Source organism: Austrofundulus limnaeus, unplaced genomic scaffold, assembly GCF_001266775.1.
Source record: "Austrofundulus limnaeus strain Quisiro unplaced genomic scaffold, Austrofundulus_limnaeus-1.0 Scaffold5, whole genome shotgun sequence".
Taxonomy (NCBI): Eukaryota; Metazoa; Chordata; class Actinopteri; order Cyprinodontiformes; family Rivulidae; genus Austrofundulus; species Austrofundulus limnaeus.
The window spans coordinates 333,303-348,984 of NW_013952407.1; the positions used below are offsets into that span (position 1 = coordinate 333,303).

The following is a 15,682-nucleotide window of genomic DNA, read 5'->3' on the forward strand; positions in this document are numbered from 1 at the left end:
GATTAAATAATTATCTGACATGCTTCTTTAGTTCAGTGTTTACAGTGTATATGAACCTGCCTCTGACCGGGATGCTCCAGTGAAGCTTTTTTTTTTTAACGAAACTACGAGCTGGAAAAAAGCATCGGCCGAGTAGTTAACTTTAGGATCGATACGCTCCCGACCCAGGCTGGACATCGTTATTATCATACTATCTACGTGGAAAATGAAAAGTAAAAAGATGAAGCAACTGGACTTTAAGTTAGCGTCTTATCGATCTTTCACCCCCTCCTCCTGATGAAAAAGTCAGATGAATGTGACATGAGCGTTCACACTGCAGTCACTTTGAAAACATCAGATATGTATCCGATTTAAAACCACATACTGAAACGGCCTGGGTCGGATTTGAAAAAATCGGATTTGTCGCGTTCAGACTGTCATAAAAAAATCGGATATGAGTCAGATGGGTCAAAAAAATCGGATTTGGGTTGGATTTGCCTGCAGTGTGAACGTAGCCTTTTATTGGAAATCTTTGGCTTTTCCCCCCTTGTAACATTCTACGATTCCCACTGGTGAAGTGCTGCAGCTGTTGTTGGAGGAACGTTTATATAGTTTGCCCAATAATTTGAGCTTTGTATTCCTGGTGAATCCTCCATCCGGCACCCAAATTACTATAATTATTACAGGTTTTAACAGTAATTATTGCACCTTTCAAACCTCGGGGTGTTAGTACTGACCTCGAGAGCAACTCTTTGCTGATAGTTAGCTTGTCTGTACAGTCTTTGTGATGAAAATCTTCTTGCAAGTTGTTTTTGTAAACGGGTTCATGTTCTTGTTAAACCTTTGCATTTAGTGTCACTGCTGTCTCAGCAGTCAATCATGTTGGTCTAAACTGCTTGTACTTAAATCTGTAACTGCATTACTACAACCATTTTACTACAAGTGCAAAAAACATGGATTTAATTGTGTATTTTGCACCAGGGTCTATAAAGTAGGTGTCCCCAGGAGATTGTTTCTACTTGGAGCAGTTTCCACCACTGTTTGTCCCCAAGTTTTAATATTATCATTCTGCGTTTGAAGCTCTTCGCTTTACTTCTGTCACCTCTCCACTTTGAGCTGGGCAGAGTTTTAAAGGGTAACGAATCCAGCTGCCTTCATTTTTTGTTCTTCGATCTCCTTTTGTGCCTCTTTTCCGTCTTGTTTAACGATTTTTGTCCGTGAGGATTTTTAAGTCTGTAGCTGAAGGATAATGCTACAGCTGAGAAAGAACTTGATTTGTATTAAGCCTTAGAGAGCTGAATGTCAATCAAGATTGTTTTTCTTCTAGCGCAGACACTTGAGGAATTTTGAGGGAGGGTGAGACGCTCAGTTAGGGAGGATAGCAGGACAAAACGGCTTGGTGAAAGTGAAAAGAACACAGATGCATTCATAACATTTTTTTATATCCCCAAAACTCTGTGATCAGAATTTACTCATCCTCTTAATTAAATTTATCCATTTAAAGTAACAAAACAAAACTAAATTGCATCCCTGATTAATTTTCCTCAGAATTTAATTTTTTAGAGTTAATTATCTCAAGTATTAAACTGTATTTATGTATTGAATAAAATGGGCTATTCAAGATATTTGCTGTGTCTTTTTGTTACTCCGTACTTTGCAATATTAAGATATAATAATCAGTCAGTTTACAATCTACAAATAGGGTTGTTATTATTATTATTATTATTATTATTATTATTATTATTATTATTATTATTATTATTATTATTATTATTATTATTATTATTATTATTATTATTATTATTATTATTATTATTATTATTTTAACATGGGTGAAATATGGTGCAAAGGCCCCAAAAATTAGCTTGGTTTTGAATGTGGTCTAAACTGTGTTTATAAAAATAAAACTGGAGCTTCTTGGGTTGTATAAAATTTGGTAAGGTATCATTGTGAGGCAGTTTTTGTTACTATGATGTAAAAAATGTCAGTTTAGGTAAAATGAGAACGATAAGAGTTTTTCTGGTCTTAGTGTTAAGATTTCCTCAGTCCACAAATGCACCGCCTGTCTTCAATACACTAAATGAATTTGGTAAACAGTAAAAGATCTTTATTTGTTATAAGATTCAAAATATTTGTAACCATGTATGACAATGTAGGACTGGGATTACAGGCATGAAGCACTGCTTCAGTGCTGATCATGTCAGTTTCATATACAAATGGTTAATCCAGGAATTTCCCCCCTTTTTCTTGTTTCTATAGTCGCCTGGATGCAAACCACATTCAAACAGTTCCAGAAGACAGCTTTGAAGGCCTACAGCAACTGCGCCACCTTTGGCTGGATGATAACCACCTGACTGACGTCCCCGTCAGTTCTTTAAGACACCAAGAAAACCTTCAAGCCCTGACACTGGCACTTAACCGCATCCTGTACATACCAGACAACGCCTTTGCAAACCTCACGAGTCTAGTTGTGCTGTAAGTCAAACGAAGCCTCTGCTAATTGTCGTTCAGAATGGAAATCTAATCAGGAGCACTGAATGTTAACATTGTGTTTTTATTTGTATTTCTGACTAGTTTAACCTGTGCCACAGTGCAGAGCAGTTTCAGAGCGTTATAAGCTGTGTTTACAGCAAGGTTTTTTAATGCACATTTTGAAGTATCACATCAGAAAAGGTGAATGGAAACGGCATGATTCGAACAAACTTCCTCTAATTCGCATAAAAGTTGATACGCTCGCTTGAGGTGTTTTTTTTTTGGAAAAAGAGTTAATGCGCAAAAGGAAAGATGGAAACAAGTTTGTCGAATAAGTTCTGACGTAGCGAACATTTACCTCACATGTTGATCAGCTGTTCTCACTGTCTGTTCGCTACCGGTACTGGTACCAGAGCGACTGCAGCTGGACCCTCCTCCCGCTGTCGGTGTATTCTCAGTTATTCCCGTAACGTGAAAAAAAATTGCATTTTTCTTTACATCTCCAGACCGCATGTAAAATCGCCAAAACTAGTTGATGACAGAATAATTACAACTTTCCTGATAGTAGCAACACGTTCCTGATAACTTCTCTCCATTTTCCTGAGATGCGACTTCTACTTCCTGTTCACTACACACATGCGTCTGACGTAACTGATTCGCTTCAAGCCAGTTGATGGAAACACYTCTGATTTGCACTTGTTTGTTTTTTCCTTTTTTGCAAAATTTTAAAAATTCACTCAAAATTCAAATTAGAATTGGATGGAAACAGCTATAGAGACGAAACAATTCAACTGTTTACATTTTCAGGTAAAGCTTAGTCTTTAAACAGAATAGATTAGAACACCTCATAAAAAATATAAACAAACTCAGAACATTGATTATAGTTACATGATTGTAATTATAGATAAAATTATCCACATTGTTGTCAAAATGTTTGTTGTGAAGTTGTATAGTATAGTAGTGGCTAAATACCGTATTTGTATAAAAACACGATATCAGCTAGTATAAATTTAAAACGCAAAACATGAATCTTTCTTGTCAGGCTTTAATGTGGGGTCTGTTGAATGTTTGTGGGCTACACAATAATTCAAAACCCATCATTTACGTGAAGCTGTTCCAAAAAGAAAATCTCGAAGAAAGGTTTATGGGACCTGCYGTTATTGGGGACATGTTTTGGTTGATTTGTATAAAACTGATTTTAAGGCTGTGCAACTTTTTTTTCAATAAATAGCTGTTGAATTTACATTTTATCAGTTGTCACAACTGAGCATTAACAAAATAAAGGTTGTAATGTACATTATAGGTTTTGACTTGGCTTGTAAATAGAAAATCATGTTGGGGCTTAGGACTGAGCCCTGCGGTGTGCCACAACTCAGTTCAGCCGTTAGGGTTGTAAAGTTTTTATGATGATGGAAACGTTTCTGCTGGAGAGGTATTTACATAAAAAATAATATAATTCCAACCAAAGGCTCTAAACAATGCAGATTCATGCTTCGACACCACACTAAAAGAGAAGCATTGATTAGTTTTTTTTTATTTACACTTTATTATTATTTAGGTTTCTGTTGAAGTTTTATCCTAATGCCAATAAATTGGAATATTTATTGAAAAGTCCAAGACTTTTTATGAGTTTTTCAAACGAAACCTCAAGTTTATTATTGGTTAATTCACCTGTTGAGTCAGAACATTTAAATATTTAATCTGAGCTGGTTGTAGCAGTTAAAATAGGAAAAATATTTTGGCGACTGGGAAGATCAGGAGGTTATTTCATTAAAAATCCCTGATTTCTCCCAGAGATAATATGTGAATGGGTTTTAAATGAGTCAGCWTGTCTTTGGGGTAAATTCTTGTTAGTGAGTGTCTCTGTGCTCACATCTGCAGTAAGAAAGCTGTAACTCTTTGGTTTGTCATAATGACAAACAAAAAATGTCAAAACAAATTAAAACTGGAAAAAAAAGAAATCCTTTTGCTGAGCTTCAGCTCTGAATACATGTTCAAAGCCACTACAAATCAGCTTCCCAACACAAACACAATGTAATATTTATTTCCACAGCTTGTCATCAATAAGTCAACAAAACACGTTGCTGCTCAAAGCCTGCTGTGTTTTTCTTCCAGGCTTTTCAGAAGTGGAATGTGGCGATGGGGTTTCAGTCTGAACGTTAATGAATTATTTGAGGAAAAAGGTTTTTTTTTTTTAATTCCAAACAGTGATATAAAATTAAGTTTGTGTTGTTTTATGTATCAAGGGAAAAGCTTAAATCTTCCCCATCAGAAGCTCGCCTGAGAATCAGAGTTCCTTTTTTTTCRCCAAGCTAGTCATTGCTTTTGGAAATTTGCACACGTGCACACTGAGCGGTAAGGGTGCACAGTTAGTATAAACATGTCAGAATAAACAGGAAAAAAGACCCAAAATTATTAGTCAGCTCAGTCCTGCTGCGTAAATACAGACTGCTCAGACGTCTGATTCATGAAACAAGCTCTGTATTCAAACACTTTTTTTAATGGAAAAAGTTGTACGAGATCAAATGTTGGTTTAGGCTCATGATGAAATAAAATCTGCCCAAGTTTAAAATTCTCACAGATTTACCTACTTTTTTTTTAAGGCATCTTCACAACAACAGAATCAAGGAGATCGGAGCCAACTGTTTTGCTGGACTGGTGAACCTGGAGACCCTGTAAGTCCACAACTTATTCAGAATTTTTGCAAACTCGCACGAGTTCGTGCATCGTCCCGAGTCTGTTTGGGTTCTTGTTTCTGCGTGAAGACAGCTCCTCCACCCAGCTCCTCCGTTCCAGTCCTCCAGACATCATTGTGTGTCCACTTCCTCCTTTAATTGCTCTAGGATAAATAGAGCAAAGTACATCTTATCAAATCTGCCCTCCCACTGCTCACTTCCTACTGACACACAGCCGTGGATAATCTTTTCCTAACAATCTTACCTAACGGGGCAGACCTTCATAGAAATGACCTGCTTCAGCTTTCAAACCTCCTTTTTTTTCCTCTGATTAATTTTTCTGTGATGTTTTTTAAGCACAAGCATGTAATGAAATGTAGTTTTTTTTCATTGATTTTTGGCATCCAAATATTCATAATTTAACTGATTATAGGTTTACTAAGAAACTGGTCTTTTCTCCATGAAGTGGCTGCTTTAAGAAGATGTAATTATACCCCTGACAGTTAAAAAAGATGCCAAACTGAGACTATCACACAGCAACATCAAATGTTCTATTTTTTTATTCACTTTAAGAAACCTGATTGTGGCTTATAAAAAAATAAAAGGGAAAAAAAAGGAAACCTGATTGTACTTTTTGTGTTGATCCTTTGGTAATTGCAGCTGATGCATATAACAATTCAAAGTCTGATTAATAGTGTTTTTTGTCACGTTTTGAGTAGAAAACCTATTTGTTTGTTTTTTTAAATGTATTAATGAGTAAATACATTCAGAAAAGCTTTAAAAGCAATCTGAATCCACATCAGAGTGTAATGAGTTCTTCCTTTTCCCACGATCCACCTCTCAGCTGCTGAAATGTGACTGTATAGTTTATGCTCAATTTTGCTTATAAGCAGGCAAACAAGCAGATTTTGTTGGGTAGGGTAATTAGTGGAAACGGTTTATTTCAGACCGTAAGACAACCACACTCACTTCCTGTGTCCCTTTTTCTGTTTAGAGATCTTAACTTCAACAACCTGATGGAGTTTCCCAAAGCGATAGAGGCTTTGCCCAAACTGAAGGAGCTGTGAGTATTTCTGCTGCCGCTGAAGCCAAAAGCTGTTACAGTGACAAAAATGAGACATGTCTGATTGATTTATTTATTTWTTTTTACATTTAAGTCAGTTTAAAATTTTAATATTAACATGGAACATTTGTGTTTCTAGTTTTGTCACTTGAACTCGTAAATCAATCATACTTAAGCTCAACTGAATTGCTTTGACGTTCTCCTTTCAGCGGGTTTCACAGCAATAATATTGCTTCCATTCCTGAAGGGGCTTTTCATTACAACCCTCTGCTACGAACCATGTAAGCTCAAACTCTCACCCTGTACAAGTTTATATCCAGAATCGTGTCTTTTGAAGGACACAAGTTTAAGACTTCAGAGTAAATTTCCAGAAGATGGTGCCATACTCACTCACTGATTTATTTTCTGTTACGCTTCCTGTGTTCCTGCCGCCCCCCCTCAGACACTTTTATGACAACCCCCTGTCGTTTGTGGGAGCCTCGGCTTTCCAGAACCTGTCGGACCTGCACTCCCTGTAAGTCCCACTGCCGGGGTTCAGTATCTGCATCGTCACCAGCTCACCCTGTGGCGTTTACAAGAAACGTCTTTGACTTGTTTAATTTGTTTCAGGATGCTGCGTGGAGCCAGTTTGATGGAGGAATTCCCCATCCTTACGTCGACTAATAACCTCGAGAGTCTGTGAGTGAAAGAGTGTTCTGCATCTTTTTACTCCGGCTCGTTGTTGTTGTGTATCTGACAAAGTAAGATTTCTTTAAATCTCTAGGACCCTCTCAGGAACCAAAATATCATCCATACCCACCGATTTGTGTGAGGATCTGAAGTTACTCCGGACGCTGTGAGAGACTTTCTTGTTTTCGTTACCTTCAGGGCTTGTACCTTGGTGTCCGTGAATTTCAGATGATTTTTTTTATTATCACTGTTTGTTCACTGTTAAACCCATGCTTTAAAATGGATCATTGACTCTTTCTGTTTTTGTTTTTGTTTTCAGTGATCTCTCCTACAACGAGATCAAACAGTTGCCTTCCTTCCAGGGCTGCAACCTGCTGCAGGAGATGTGAGTGTTGAGTCACTGCAGATAAAAGTAACGATGTCGTGTAAAAAGATGCTCGTTTCTAATCTTCAAAATTCTCCTTGAAACCCACAGAAGCGTTCAGCACAACCGCATTCAACAAATCGACAGGGACACGTTCCAAGGTCTCTCTGCTCTCCGGTTGCTGTGAGTCCTCTCAGTGGCACAGACTCACCACTTTAAAACCAATAGAAATGTTATTTAAAAAAGCTTTAATCAAAAGCCTCTGTCATTCCATCAGTGTAACTTTTTGGAAAACTACAATATGCTCAATTTTGAAAAAAAAAAAAAATTCATTTCAACAATAGTTGTTTAAATTTACAAAGTTCTTAATGGATTAGCTCCTCCTCCAATTTCTACCTACATTAAACTAATGACTGACAGGTTTTAGCACCAGCTCCTTTTGGAACAGTGTCCCAACAAACGTAAGGGAATGTCCCAATTATTGCACATTTAAAAAGCACCTTAAACAGTCTCTTAAACGTTCCCAGTCATGTATTCTTGTTGATTAGTTTTATTGTTGTAATTGGGGTTGTGCAAAATCGTATCGTGTGCAATTAATCGTCAGAAAAACTTTAATGGATTATTTTTTGGCACATGACGATTAATCCGATTAATGCCAGCAGGCAGGCAGACTGGAGATTTCCCTGGTCAGTCCACCTGATGCTCCTCTCTACTTCAAATAAGAAAAGCATTTTTTTTAAGTTGTGTAATTTATTAATCAAAACTCAGGTTTTACTTGATCTGTCGACACAATAAAAAAATTCATTTAGCTTGTATTTTGACACAATTTGGAACATATTTTTTACGGACAGCAAATCTTTCCCACTAAAGTGATTTAAATTAGTCATGTGACGAGGATATGAGGCATCCAGGGATTCCAGGGGATTAATAGTCATATTAATCGTTATCGGCTAAATACCACAATTAATCGTGAATAATGTTTTGCCAATATTGCCCAACCCTAGTTGTAATGACATTTATCTGAACATGTTTCTGTGTGCTTTGCTTGATATTGTGTATTGTGAACTTGTGTTGTTTTGTCTTCCTGCCTCTGGACTACAGATGTAAATTAGCAACTAGGCTATAATCTGGCTCATTTATACAGAAGTATAACACTGTTCATTAATGTGCACTGTCCTGATTAAATAAATGTGGTAAAAGCAGTCCATTTTATTTCAGGATTGTGATGTCATTGAGGTTTTTTTTCTTACAGAGACCTGAGCAGAAATGAAATTCGCGTTATCCACAAAGACGCTTTCCTCACCCTCTCAGCTCTCACTAACCTGTAAGTCGGACATTTTATGCTAAAATAAATTTAAAACTCCCGCTAAAGCTTTTTTATTATTATTATTTATTTTTTTCTGTTGGACACAACTCCTAACTGTTCCTGTGTGAACCGTTTTTGTAGAGACCTGAGCATGAACTCGCTGTCTGGGATTCCAACAGCCGGGCTGAGCTCCGTCAGTCAGCTGAAACTTTCAGGGAACCCACAGATGAAAAATGTGCTCCCTGCAAAAAACCTCCCAAAGCTCAGGTGTGCCATTCTCCTCCTCCTTCCTGTTGTTTTTGTTTGTTTGCTTCCACTATTATATTTACRGGCAAAACTGCACCTCTGTTAGCAAAAATATCTTACGAACCAGTGGGCAGATTTGAATGAAACTCAGTAAGTGATCGTTGAACAAGTTTACAGACACTGAGCTTGGTTTGGTGTGGTAGTAGCTGAGAGTTGTCTCCAACACATAATCCAACTAGATCACAAGATTTTTCRTTTAAAACTGTTGTGCAAGGCAGCATTTTGTTCGTATTTTCAGAATCAATATGAAAAGAAGAAAAAAAATTCTGCACTTTTCTCATATCTTTATGTTAAATGCATTAGATTATTTGTTAAACGTAAAAATAGTTTTGATAAAGTTATGGTGATGATTTTGTTGACGAACTGACAAAACGCAGCAAGAACTCCAAAACACTGCTGCAGAGAACACTGCCTAAAACTCAAGCAGTTAAGCTGTTGTTGACAATAAAACTCTGTTCCAGTTTAATGAGAAAACCAGACAAATCTGTTTTGTGTCCAGTTGTTGTCCCACGATGGAAAGCATTCCTCTGAAAAACCTGCAGAAAAGCCAAATATTTGCAGACACAATAAATGCAGCCGACCCCAGCTGGACTTTGACGGCCACTCTGAAATGATTGTCGTGTTTTTGTAGGTCCATCTCTGTCCCGTACGCCTACCAGTGCTGCGCGTTTGTTGGCTGTGAGTCACTGCCGAGGTTATCTGAGGACACTCACATGAAGAAATACTCAGGTGCGAGTGCTCCAATGCTCCAGTGGCCAATCTTTTCTTGGATCTGAGCAGCTGACATGTTAACTTGTGTTTTCTCAGAGAGCAGACTCACAAACTGTCTCTCTAGCTTAAATTTAAAAAAATGGAAGCAATTGTTTTACTGGATGACTTTATCATGTAACAATTATTTGTAGTTATTTACAGTTTTAGAACACAAACAATAACAGGAAGTGTATTTTTTTGTGTTTTGGCTGTGTAACATATTTCTTTTAAATGTCTTTTTTTAGGTGGAGAGGAGTCGGAACCAGTCTTGATGGTTTTGCACTGCTCTCCTTCACCAGGTAAACAACTAATTAAAGAGATCCGTGATTAGTTGTAACATTAGATTTTAGTTAATAAACATATTTTAACTGTAAAATAAAGACTGTAAAAATACTGTAGGATGTTCAGTTTTTATCATTTTTAAACTTAAGTTTAAAAATATATTACACAGATGGAGCCATTTTATGTACACGCAAAGCATTCTGGGTAAATGATGACGTGGATAGGTCCTCGGTGCGAGGCTGCTAGCGAGCTATATCCACCCTGAAGGTTAATCTTGGACAACATCTGACGATTGGCTCTTTTAAATGAAACCAGAGAGCGTTGACAGAGAGGAGAAGGTAGAAATGACTCAGCCTGGAACTGAAAATATGGATGGAGGACAACAGAGCTGCTTCATGGAAGAAACTCAGTTTAGCCTGTTGGCTTTAGCGCCGACAACTTATTGTCTTATAAGTATTAGCTTGGCGCTAGAGTGACAAACAATCTAAACTGAGGTCCTCCATCCGTATTTTCAGTTGCAGACTGAGTCATTTTTGCATTCCCCTCTCTGTCATGTGGATGGAGGACCTCAGTGCTGAGAGGAGAATGTGTAGCGCTGAGCTAATACATATGTATGGTGATAGCATCAGGGCTAATGCTAAAGCTAACAGGCTAAGCTGAGGTTCTTCTTCCATGAAGCAGCTCTGTTGTCCTCCATCTATATTTTCAGTTACAGGCTGAGTCATTTCTACCTTCTCCTCTCTGTCAACGCTCTCTGGTTTCATTTAAAACAGCCAATCATCAGATATTATCCAAGATTAACCTTCAGGGTGGATATAGCTCGCTAACAGCCTTGCACCGATGACCTATCCACGTCATCATTTACCCAGAATGCTTTGTGTGTAAATAAAATGGCCCCGTCCGTTTAATATATTTGTAAACTTTAAGTTTAAAAATGATAAAAACTAAACAGCCTGCAGTATTTTTACAGTCTTTATTTTACAGATAATATATATGTTTATTAAATAAAGTCTAATGTTACAACTAATCATGGATCCCTTTAAAGCTTGGAAGTGTCTGTGTGTTAACTGGTGATTTGAGATGATCCTAAATGGTCTCACTGTTTCTCCCATCAGGAGCCTTTAAGCCCTGCGAGCACCTCCTGGGTAACTGGATGATTCGCCTGACAGTTTGGTTCATCTGCCTGGTGTCACTGGTTTTTAACAGCCTGGTGCTGGTGGCCACCTTCTCCTCCGTTCACCGAGCCGCAGGCCGTTCGCTCTACCTGACCCCGTCTCTGTCTCCGGCCCGGCTGCTGATGGGCCTGCTGGCCCTGGCCAACCTGCTCACAGGCCTGTATGTCGGGGTGCTGACGGCGCTCGACGCCGCCACGTGGGGATCCTTCGCCGAGTTCGGGGTGTGGTGGGAGACGGGCCCGGGCTGTCGGATCACCGGAGCCCTGGCCGTGTTTTCGTCGGAGTGGTCGGTGTTGCTGCTGTCGCTGGCAGCTGTGGAGCGGAGCATCGCCGTGCAGATGATTCTGGGGAAAGCGGTGATGTCGCCCCGGAGGAATGGCAGCAGCCACCGCAGATGTTTGAGAGGAAARCGACGCATCGGTCTGGCCGCAGGCCTCCTGGGACTGCTGGCCGCCGCCGGGGCCTGCCTGCCTCTCCTCACCTACAGCAACCAGTCCTCGTCTCCCCTCTGCCTGCCGTTTGCTCGTGGTGAGAGTCCAGCCCTGAGCATCACGGTCATTCTGGTGCTGCTCAACGCCCTGGCCTACCTGTTCACTGCCYCCGTGTACACCCAGCTGTACTGCCGCCTCGGCCGGGTGGAGCTGGCAGATCCGGGTCAGACCGGCGCCCTGCGTCATGTGGCCTGGCTCATCTTCACCAACTGCATCTTCTTCTGCCCCGTGGCGGCGTTCTCCTTCGCCCCTCTCCTGACCGGCTCGGCGGCCGGCGGCCCGGAGATCGCCAAGTCGGTCACTCTTATTTTCTTCCCGCTGCCTGCGTGCCTGAACCCGGTGCTGTACGTGTTCTTCAGCCCGGCCTTCAGAGAGGACTGGCTGAGGCTGCGCAGCCGCAGAGCTCTGAGCAGAGAGACGAAAGTTGGAACTGAAAGCCCCTGCGATGACGGCGGCGGGGGCTCGGAGCTCACAGACGAAGGCTCCTCCACCTACCTGACCCTTGACTGCGGCGCGTACTCGCAGCTCTGCGGGGAGACGGTATGCGAGCAGTGCCAGGCGGCGCTGCGTGCCCAGACCTGCTCCTCCCCCTCAGCCTCCACAGGCTGCAGACATTTGGTGAAGTCTCACAGCTGTCCCACCCTCCTGGAGGGAGCTGCAGCCTGCCAGCGCTCCAAGGGGTTTTGGGCAGACAGCAGCACGCCCTCCGCTCAGTCCGAGTACGCCGACGAGGGGGACTCGTTTGTGTCAGACAGTTCGGACCAGGTCCAGGCCTGTGGCAGAGCCTGCTTCTGCCAGAGCAGAGGACTTCCTCTGGTACACTACTCATACAACATACCTCGAGTCAAGGACTAAGGAGGCCTCCAGACCTCTTTTGTCATGTGAATTTAGTTTCTCCAAGATTAACTATATTTTTATATCTAAAAAAAATGTGCCAACTACCCTGCAATTCATCAAGCACTTATATTTTTAATTACTGTCAACGAACGTTTAACCAGTTGTTTAAAGGGAACTTGGCTTTTAGAGCAGCTTTAGGTGTCGATGTTACAAACTGCTCCACAGACTCTTCCATCGGTGCTGCCTGCCTCTTTCACTCTTCAGCGCTTCACTCATAAGCTTTTTAAATGGATCCCTCCTCCCAGCAAATTTTAAGCCTTCACAACTGATTTTATGTTTTGATTTTMATTTTTTAATGTATGTAAATGTAGCAGATGTAAAATTCACTCTAGATTATTTTGTGAGAATGTAAAATTCAGGTGATTTTCACCAAACTAACCTAACGGCAACTTTAATCCTAACTGCTGCAGAAATGTTAGGTTTAGCTCTATATAAACGTGTCTTTGCTTTAAGTTTCTAAGACTCAGAATGTGATAAAAGTAGCAGACATCACTGTTTCAGCAACAGCCGCCGATGGTCGTTTCGGCGCGTTATTTATTGTTCAGGTGGAGACGATTTCAGGTGTATAAAAGGTGGCCTCTGAATGATCAGTACACACAAAGCATTAGAATCTAAATCTGTTAATTTATTTGTAAAGCGTACAGGATTAGGTCATCTTTAGATGTTAAGGTAGTCTTATATTCTTAGTTTTTCCATCATGTTTGATTCAGATCAAAATGTTTCGAAACTGTAATTTAACAAATCCAGCTAAAAGTCTCACAAATTATTTGGAAGCGCAAATAAAGGTACTCAAAAGTGTAAAAACAAACCAACATTTTTTAAAAAACGCTTTCAGATAAGAAAGATTAATAACTTCATTTATAAAGATGCTAAAAAGCTGCAAATTATATATTTATTTAAATGAATGACACAAATGGAAACCACAATTGGTAAGTGGGCAGTGTTCAAACATGTTTTCTTATTTTTGCTTATAAGAAAGTTTTATCTCCAGTTTTTAAAACTTATAATCCTGAATAAATCAGCATCTAGTTTACACATGACACATTTAATGTAGGTTTTCCTTTGTGTAATTTAATTATTGTTTTAGTAACTCTAAATGTAAACATGATGGTAAAATAAATGGAGAAAATAAGACTCAACAATTACATAAGGTTCAACTTTCTAATTATTCACTGCATTTTTTAAATTTTGTTAAATTTTTATGTTTATTTTCAATTTGGTTTTAGTTTCGTTATAAGTTTTGTCATTGGAAACTCATTTTTCTCCTGTAAGATGAGTAACCGTGGCCGTGGAGAGCGGACCTGAGTCAGACTGGGTGTGACAAAAGCCCGACGGATGTTTGGTGTGCTGAAGCATGACTGCACACATTAAGGTGGTCACACCCTCCGGAGCATGTGCGTGCACGTCATCCGAGCGCTCAGGAATTCAGACAATGCGGGGGAGACGTTTCTGAGACTTAAAATTTCGACCTGCTTTGTTTTCACCGCGGCGTCGCGTCCACGATTGTTTTTAAAATCAACCAAAAAAAAAAAGTTTTGATTCAGACGCCTGATGCTCCAGCTGCTGAAAACTGTACAAAACTTTGTTTTTTTTCTTTTCTTGTTTGTAAATTATTTGAAAAGAAAACAGACTTAAGAATGGGATGCTAACCAAGGAAGCTACCTCCATGACTGTAGTGGCTGCCAGCAGTGCTTTGTTTAAAAAGAAAAAATAATTAAAAAAAATTTCTGTCAGGCTTTATGTTGAATTATTTGGCTGTAAATCATTTTAGTTATGCGCAAAATGTGGGAGGAAAATATGTACTGTATACTGTGATTTTTATTTTTAACCAAACCCTAAACTATGAATCTTCTTTTTTTTTTTCTTTTTTAAATTCAAAAGCTGCAGATTATATAAAAGATTTCAGATAATTTCAGTTTAAGTAGAATTTTATGTATAGTTGTTTGTGTCAAATATCCCCATTCTTTTCTCTGCTCAAGTAGAAAATCAGTTCCTTAAATTGTGAATGAATAAAGATTGAATGGACGTAGTGGTGCGTTTTTTGCAGCTGTTTTATGAGCTTTATTTTCATTTCTCTGTTTGAGACCACAGAGACATGTTATTTGTGAAGCTTCTTGCCTWTTTTGCTGCATCACTTCAAAAGGAATATTTAAAGTTTTCAGTGCCTGATTTTACATCCAGCTATAACTGAGCAATGCAGAGGTACTCAGAAAACTTTAATATTTCCTCTGTTTCTTGAAACTTTTTTGTAATCTCTTGATTTTGAATTAAATCCTAAATAGCTGATTAAACTGAACAGATTATAAAGAGGGGTTGCAAGTTTTACTTTTGAGTTTTATCACTTTATAATAGTGTTTGACTCATGTTTGAGAAATCAACTCTGCAGGCGGAGCTGCCTAATTGCCTGCTGCTACAAAGCTCCGCCTGTTTTGGCCAAAGCACCTCCCACCTCCTGGAGCTGAGTCCTCYGCCGAGCCCCGCCCCACAGAGCACCCCTGCCCTTGAAGCATTGTTGTGAAGACACACTGAAGTGGGAGTGTATGAAACGGAAGGAGGTTCTTAAATATACAAACTGAAGGTAACATAGTTAATGATTGTAGTCTAGAATTGAACTATGAGCCCCCACCCCCTCCAAATATGTAAAGATTTGATCACTGTGATAAAGAACATTTTGCAGATGACTCTCTGCTACTACCACACCAAATTTTATAACAAAACTCTGGTTTTCGGTTGCTATAGGGTTGGCTCCTGAAGTAAGTCAGTTATACAGTAACCTGGTAAAAACCAGACCCTTGTCCTTCACTTTGCTTCGTACGAGGGTCTGGACTCTCAGCTATAGAGAAATGATTCTTGCTGGAGGCGTGGCCTCTGCTGAAGTTTAAAATGATTGGATCTGTTGGCCACGACGTATGTCGCTGTGAAGGAGGCTAAGCTAAGAAGCTAACCGGAAATCACGTGCGCTTTAAACAACCCTACTGAGAGGAGAGAAGTGCCGAGCTGAATGAGATGATTGTAAATGAGAGCTGCTGCTTTGTTAAGCAAATTTAATTTAATTTGGAAGCCTTATCAACACGGACTGGCTTCATTCACTTCCTCCACTGCCGTATGCTAAACTAACTAGCAGACACTGCACAGAAAATTGACGTTCTGTTCTCTGATTGGCCCGAATGAAATGCTCCCGAAGAAATCCTTCTCTATGGGAGAAATCCCAGACAGAGCAGTGAKGGGAAACTAGAATTGAGKGGAACTGCGT

At 39.7% G+C, this 15,682-nt stretch overlaps 1 protein-coding gene across 1 annotated transcript in view; it reads left to right on the top strand.

Moving 5' to 3' along the window:
- lgr4 (leucine-rich repeat containing G protein-coupled receptor 4) overlaps positions 1-14,458 on the top strand; it is a 32,392-nt gene extending 17,934 nt beyond the window's left edge. The window contains exons 5-18 of the mRNA XM_014026067.1: positions 2,239-2,454; positions 5,055-5,126; positions 6,121-6,189; positions 6,399-6,470; positions 6,632-6,703; positions 6,799-6,867; positions 6,953-7,024; positions 7,178-7,243; positions 7,334-7,405; positions 8,475-8,546; positions 8,670-8,795; positions 9,466-9,563; positions 9,830-9,883; positions 10,982-14,458. Of these exons, the coding sequence (XP_013881521.1) occupies positions 2,239-2,454; positions 5,055-5,126; positions 6,121-6,189; positions 6,399-6,470; positions 6,632-6,703; positions 6,799-6,867; positions 6,953-7,024; positions 7,178-7,243; positions 7,334-7,405; positions 8,475-8,546; positions 8,670-8,795; positions 9,466-9,563; positions 9,830-9,883; positions 10,982-12,387 (2,536 nt within the window). The 3' untranslated portion in view covers positions 12,388-14,458. The remainder of the gene's footprint in view (positions 1-2,238; positions 2,455-5,054; positions 5,127-6,120; positions 6,190-6,398; positions 6,471-6,631; positions 6,704-6,798; positions 6,868-6,952; positions 7,025-7,177; positions 7,244-7,333; positions 7,406-8,474; positions 8,547-8,669; positions 8,796-9,465; positions 9,564-9,829; positions 9,884-10,981) is intronic.
- Positions 14,459-15,682: the final 1,224 nt, after the last annotated feature.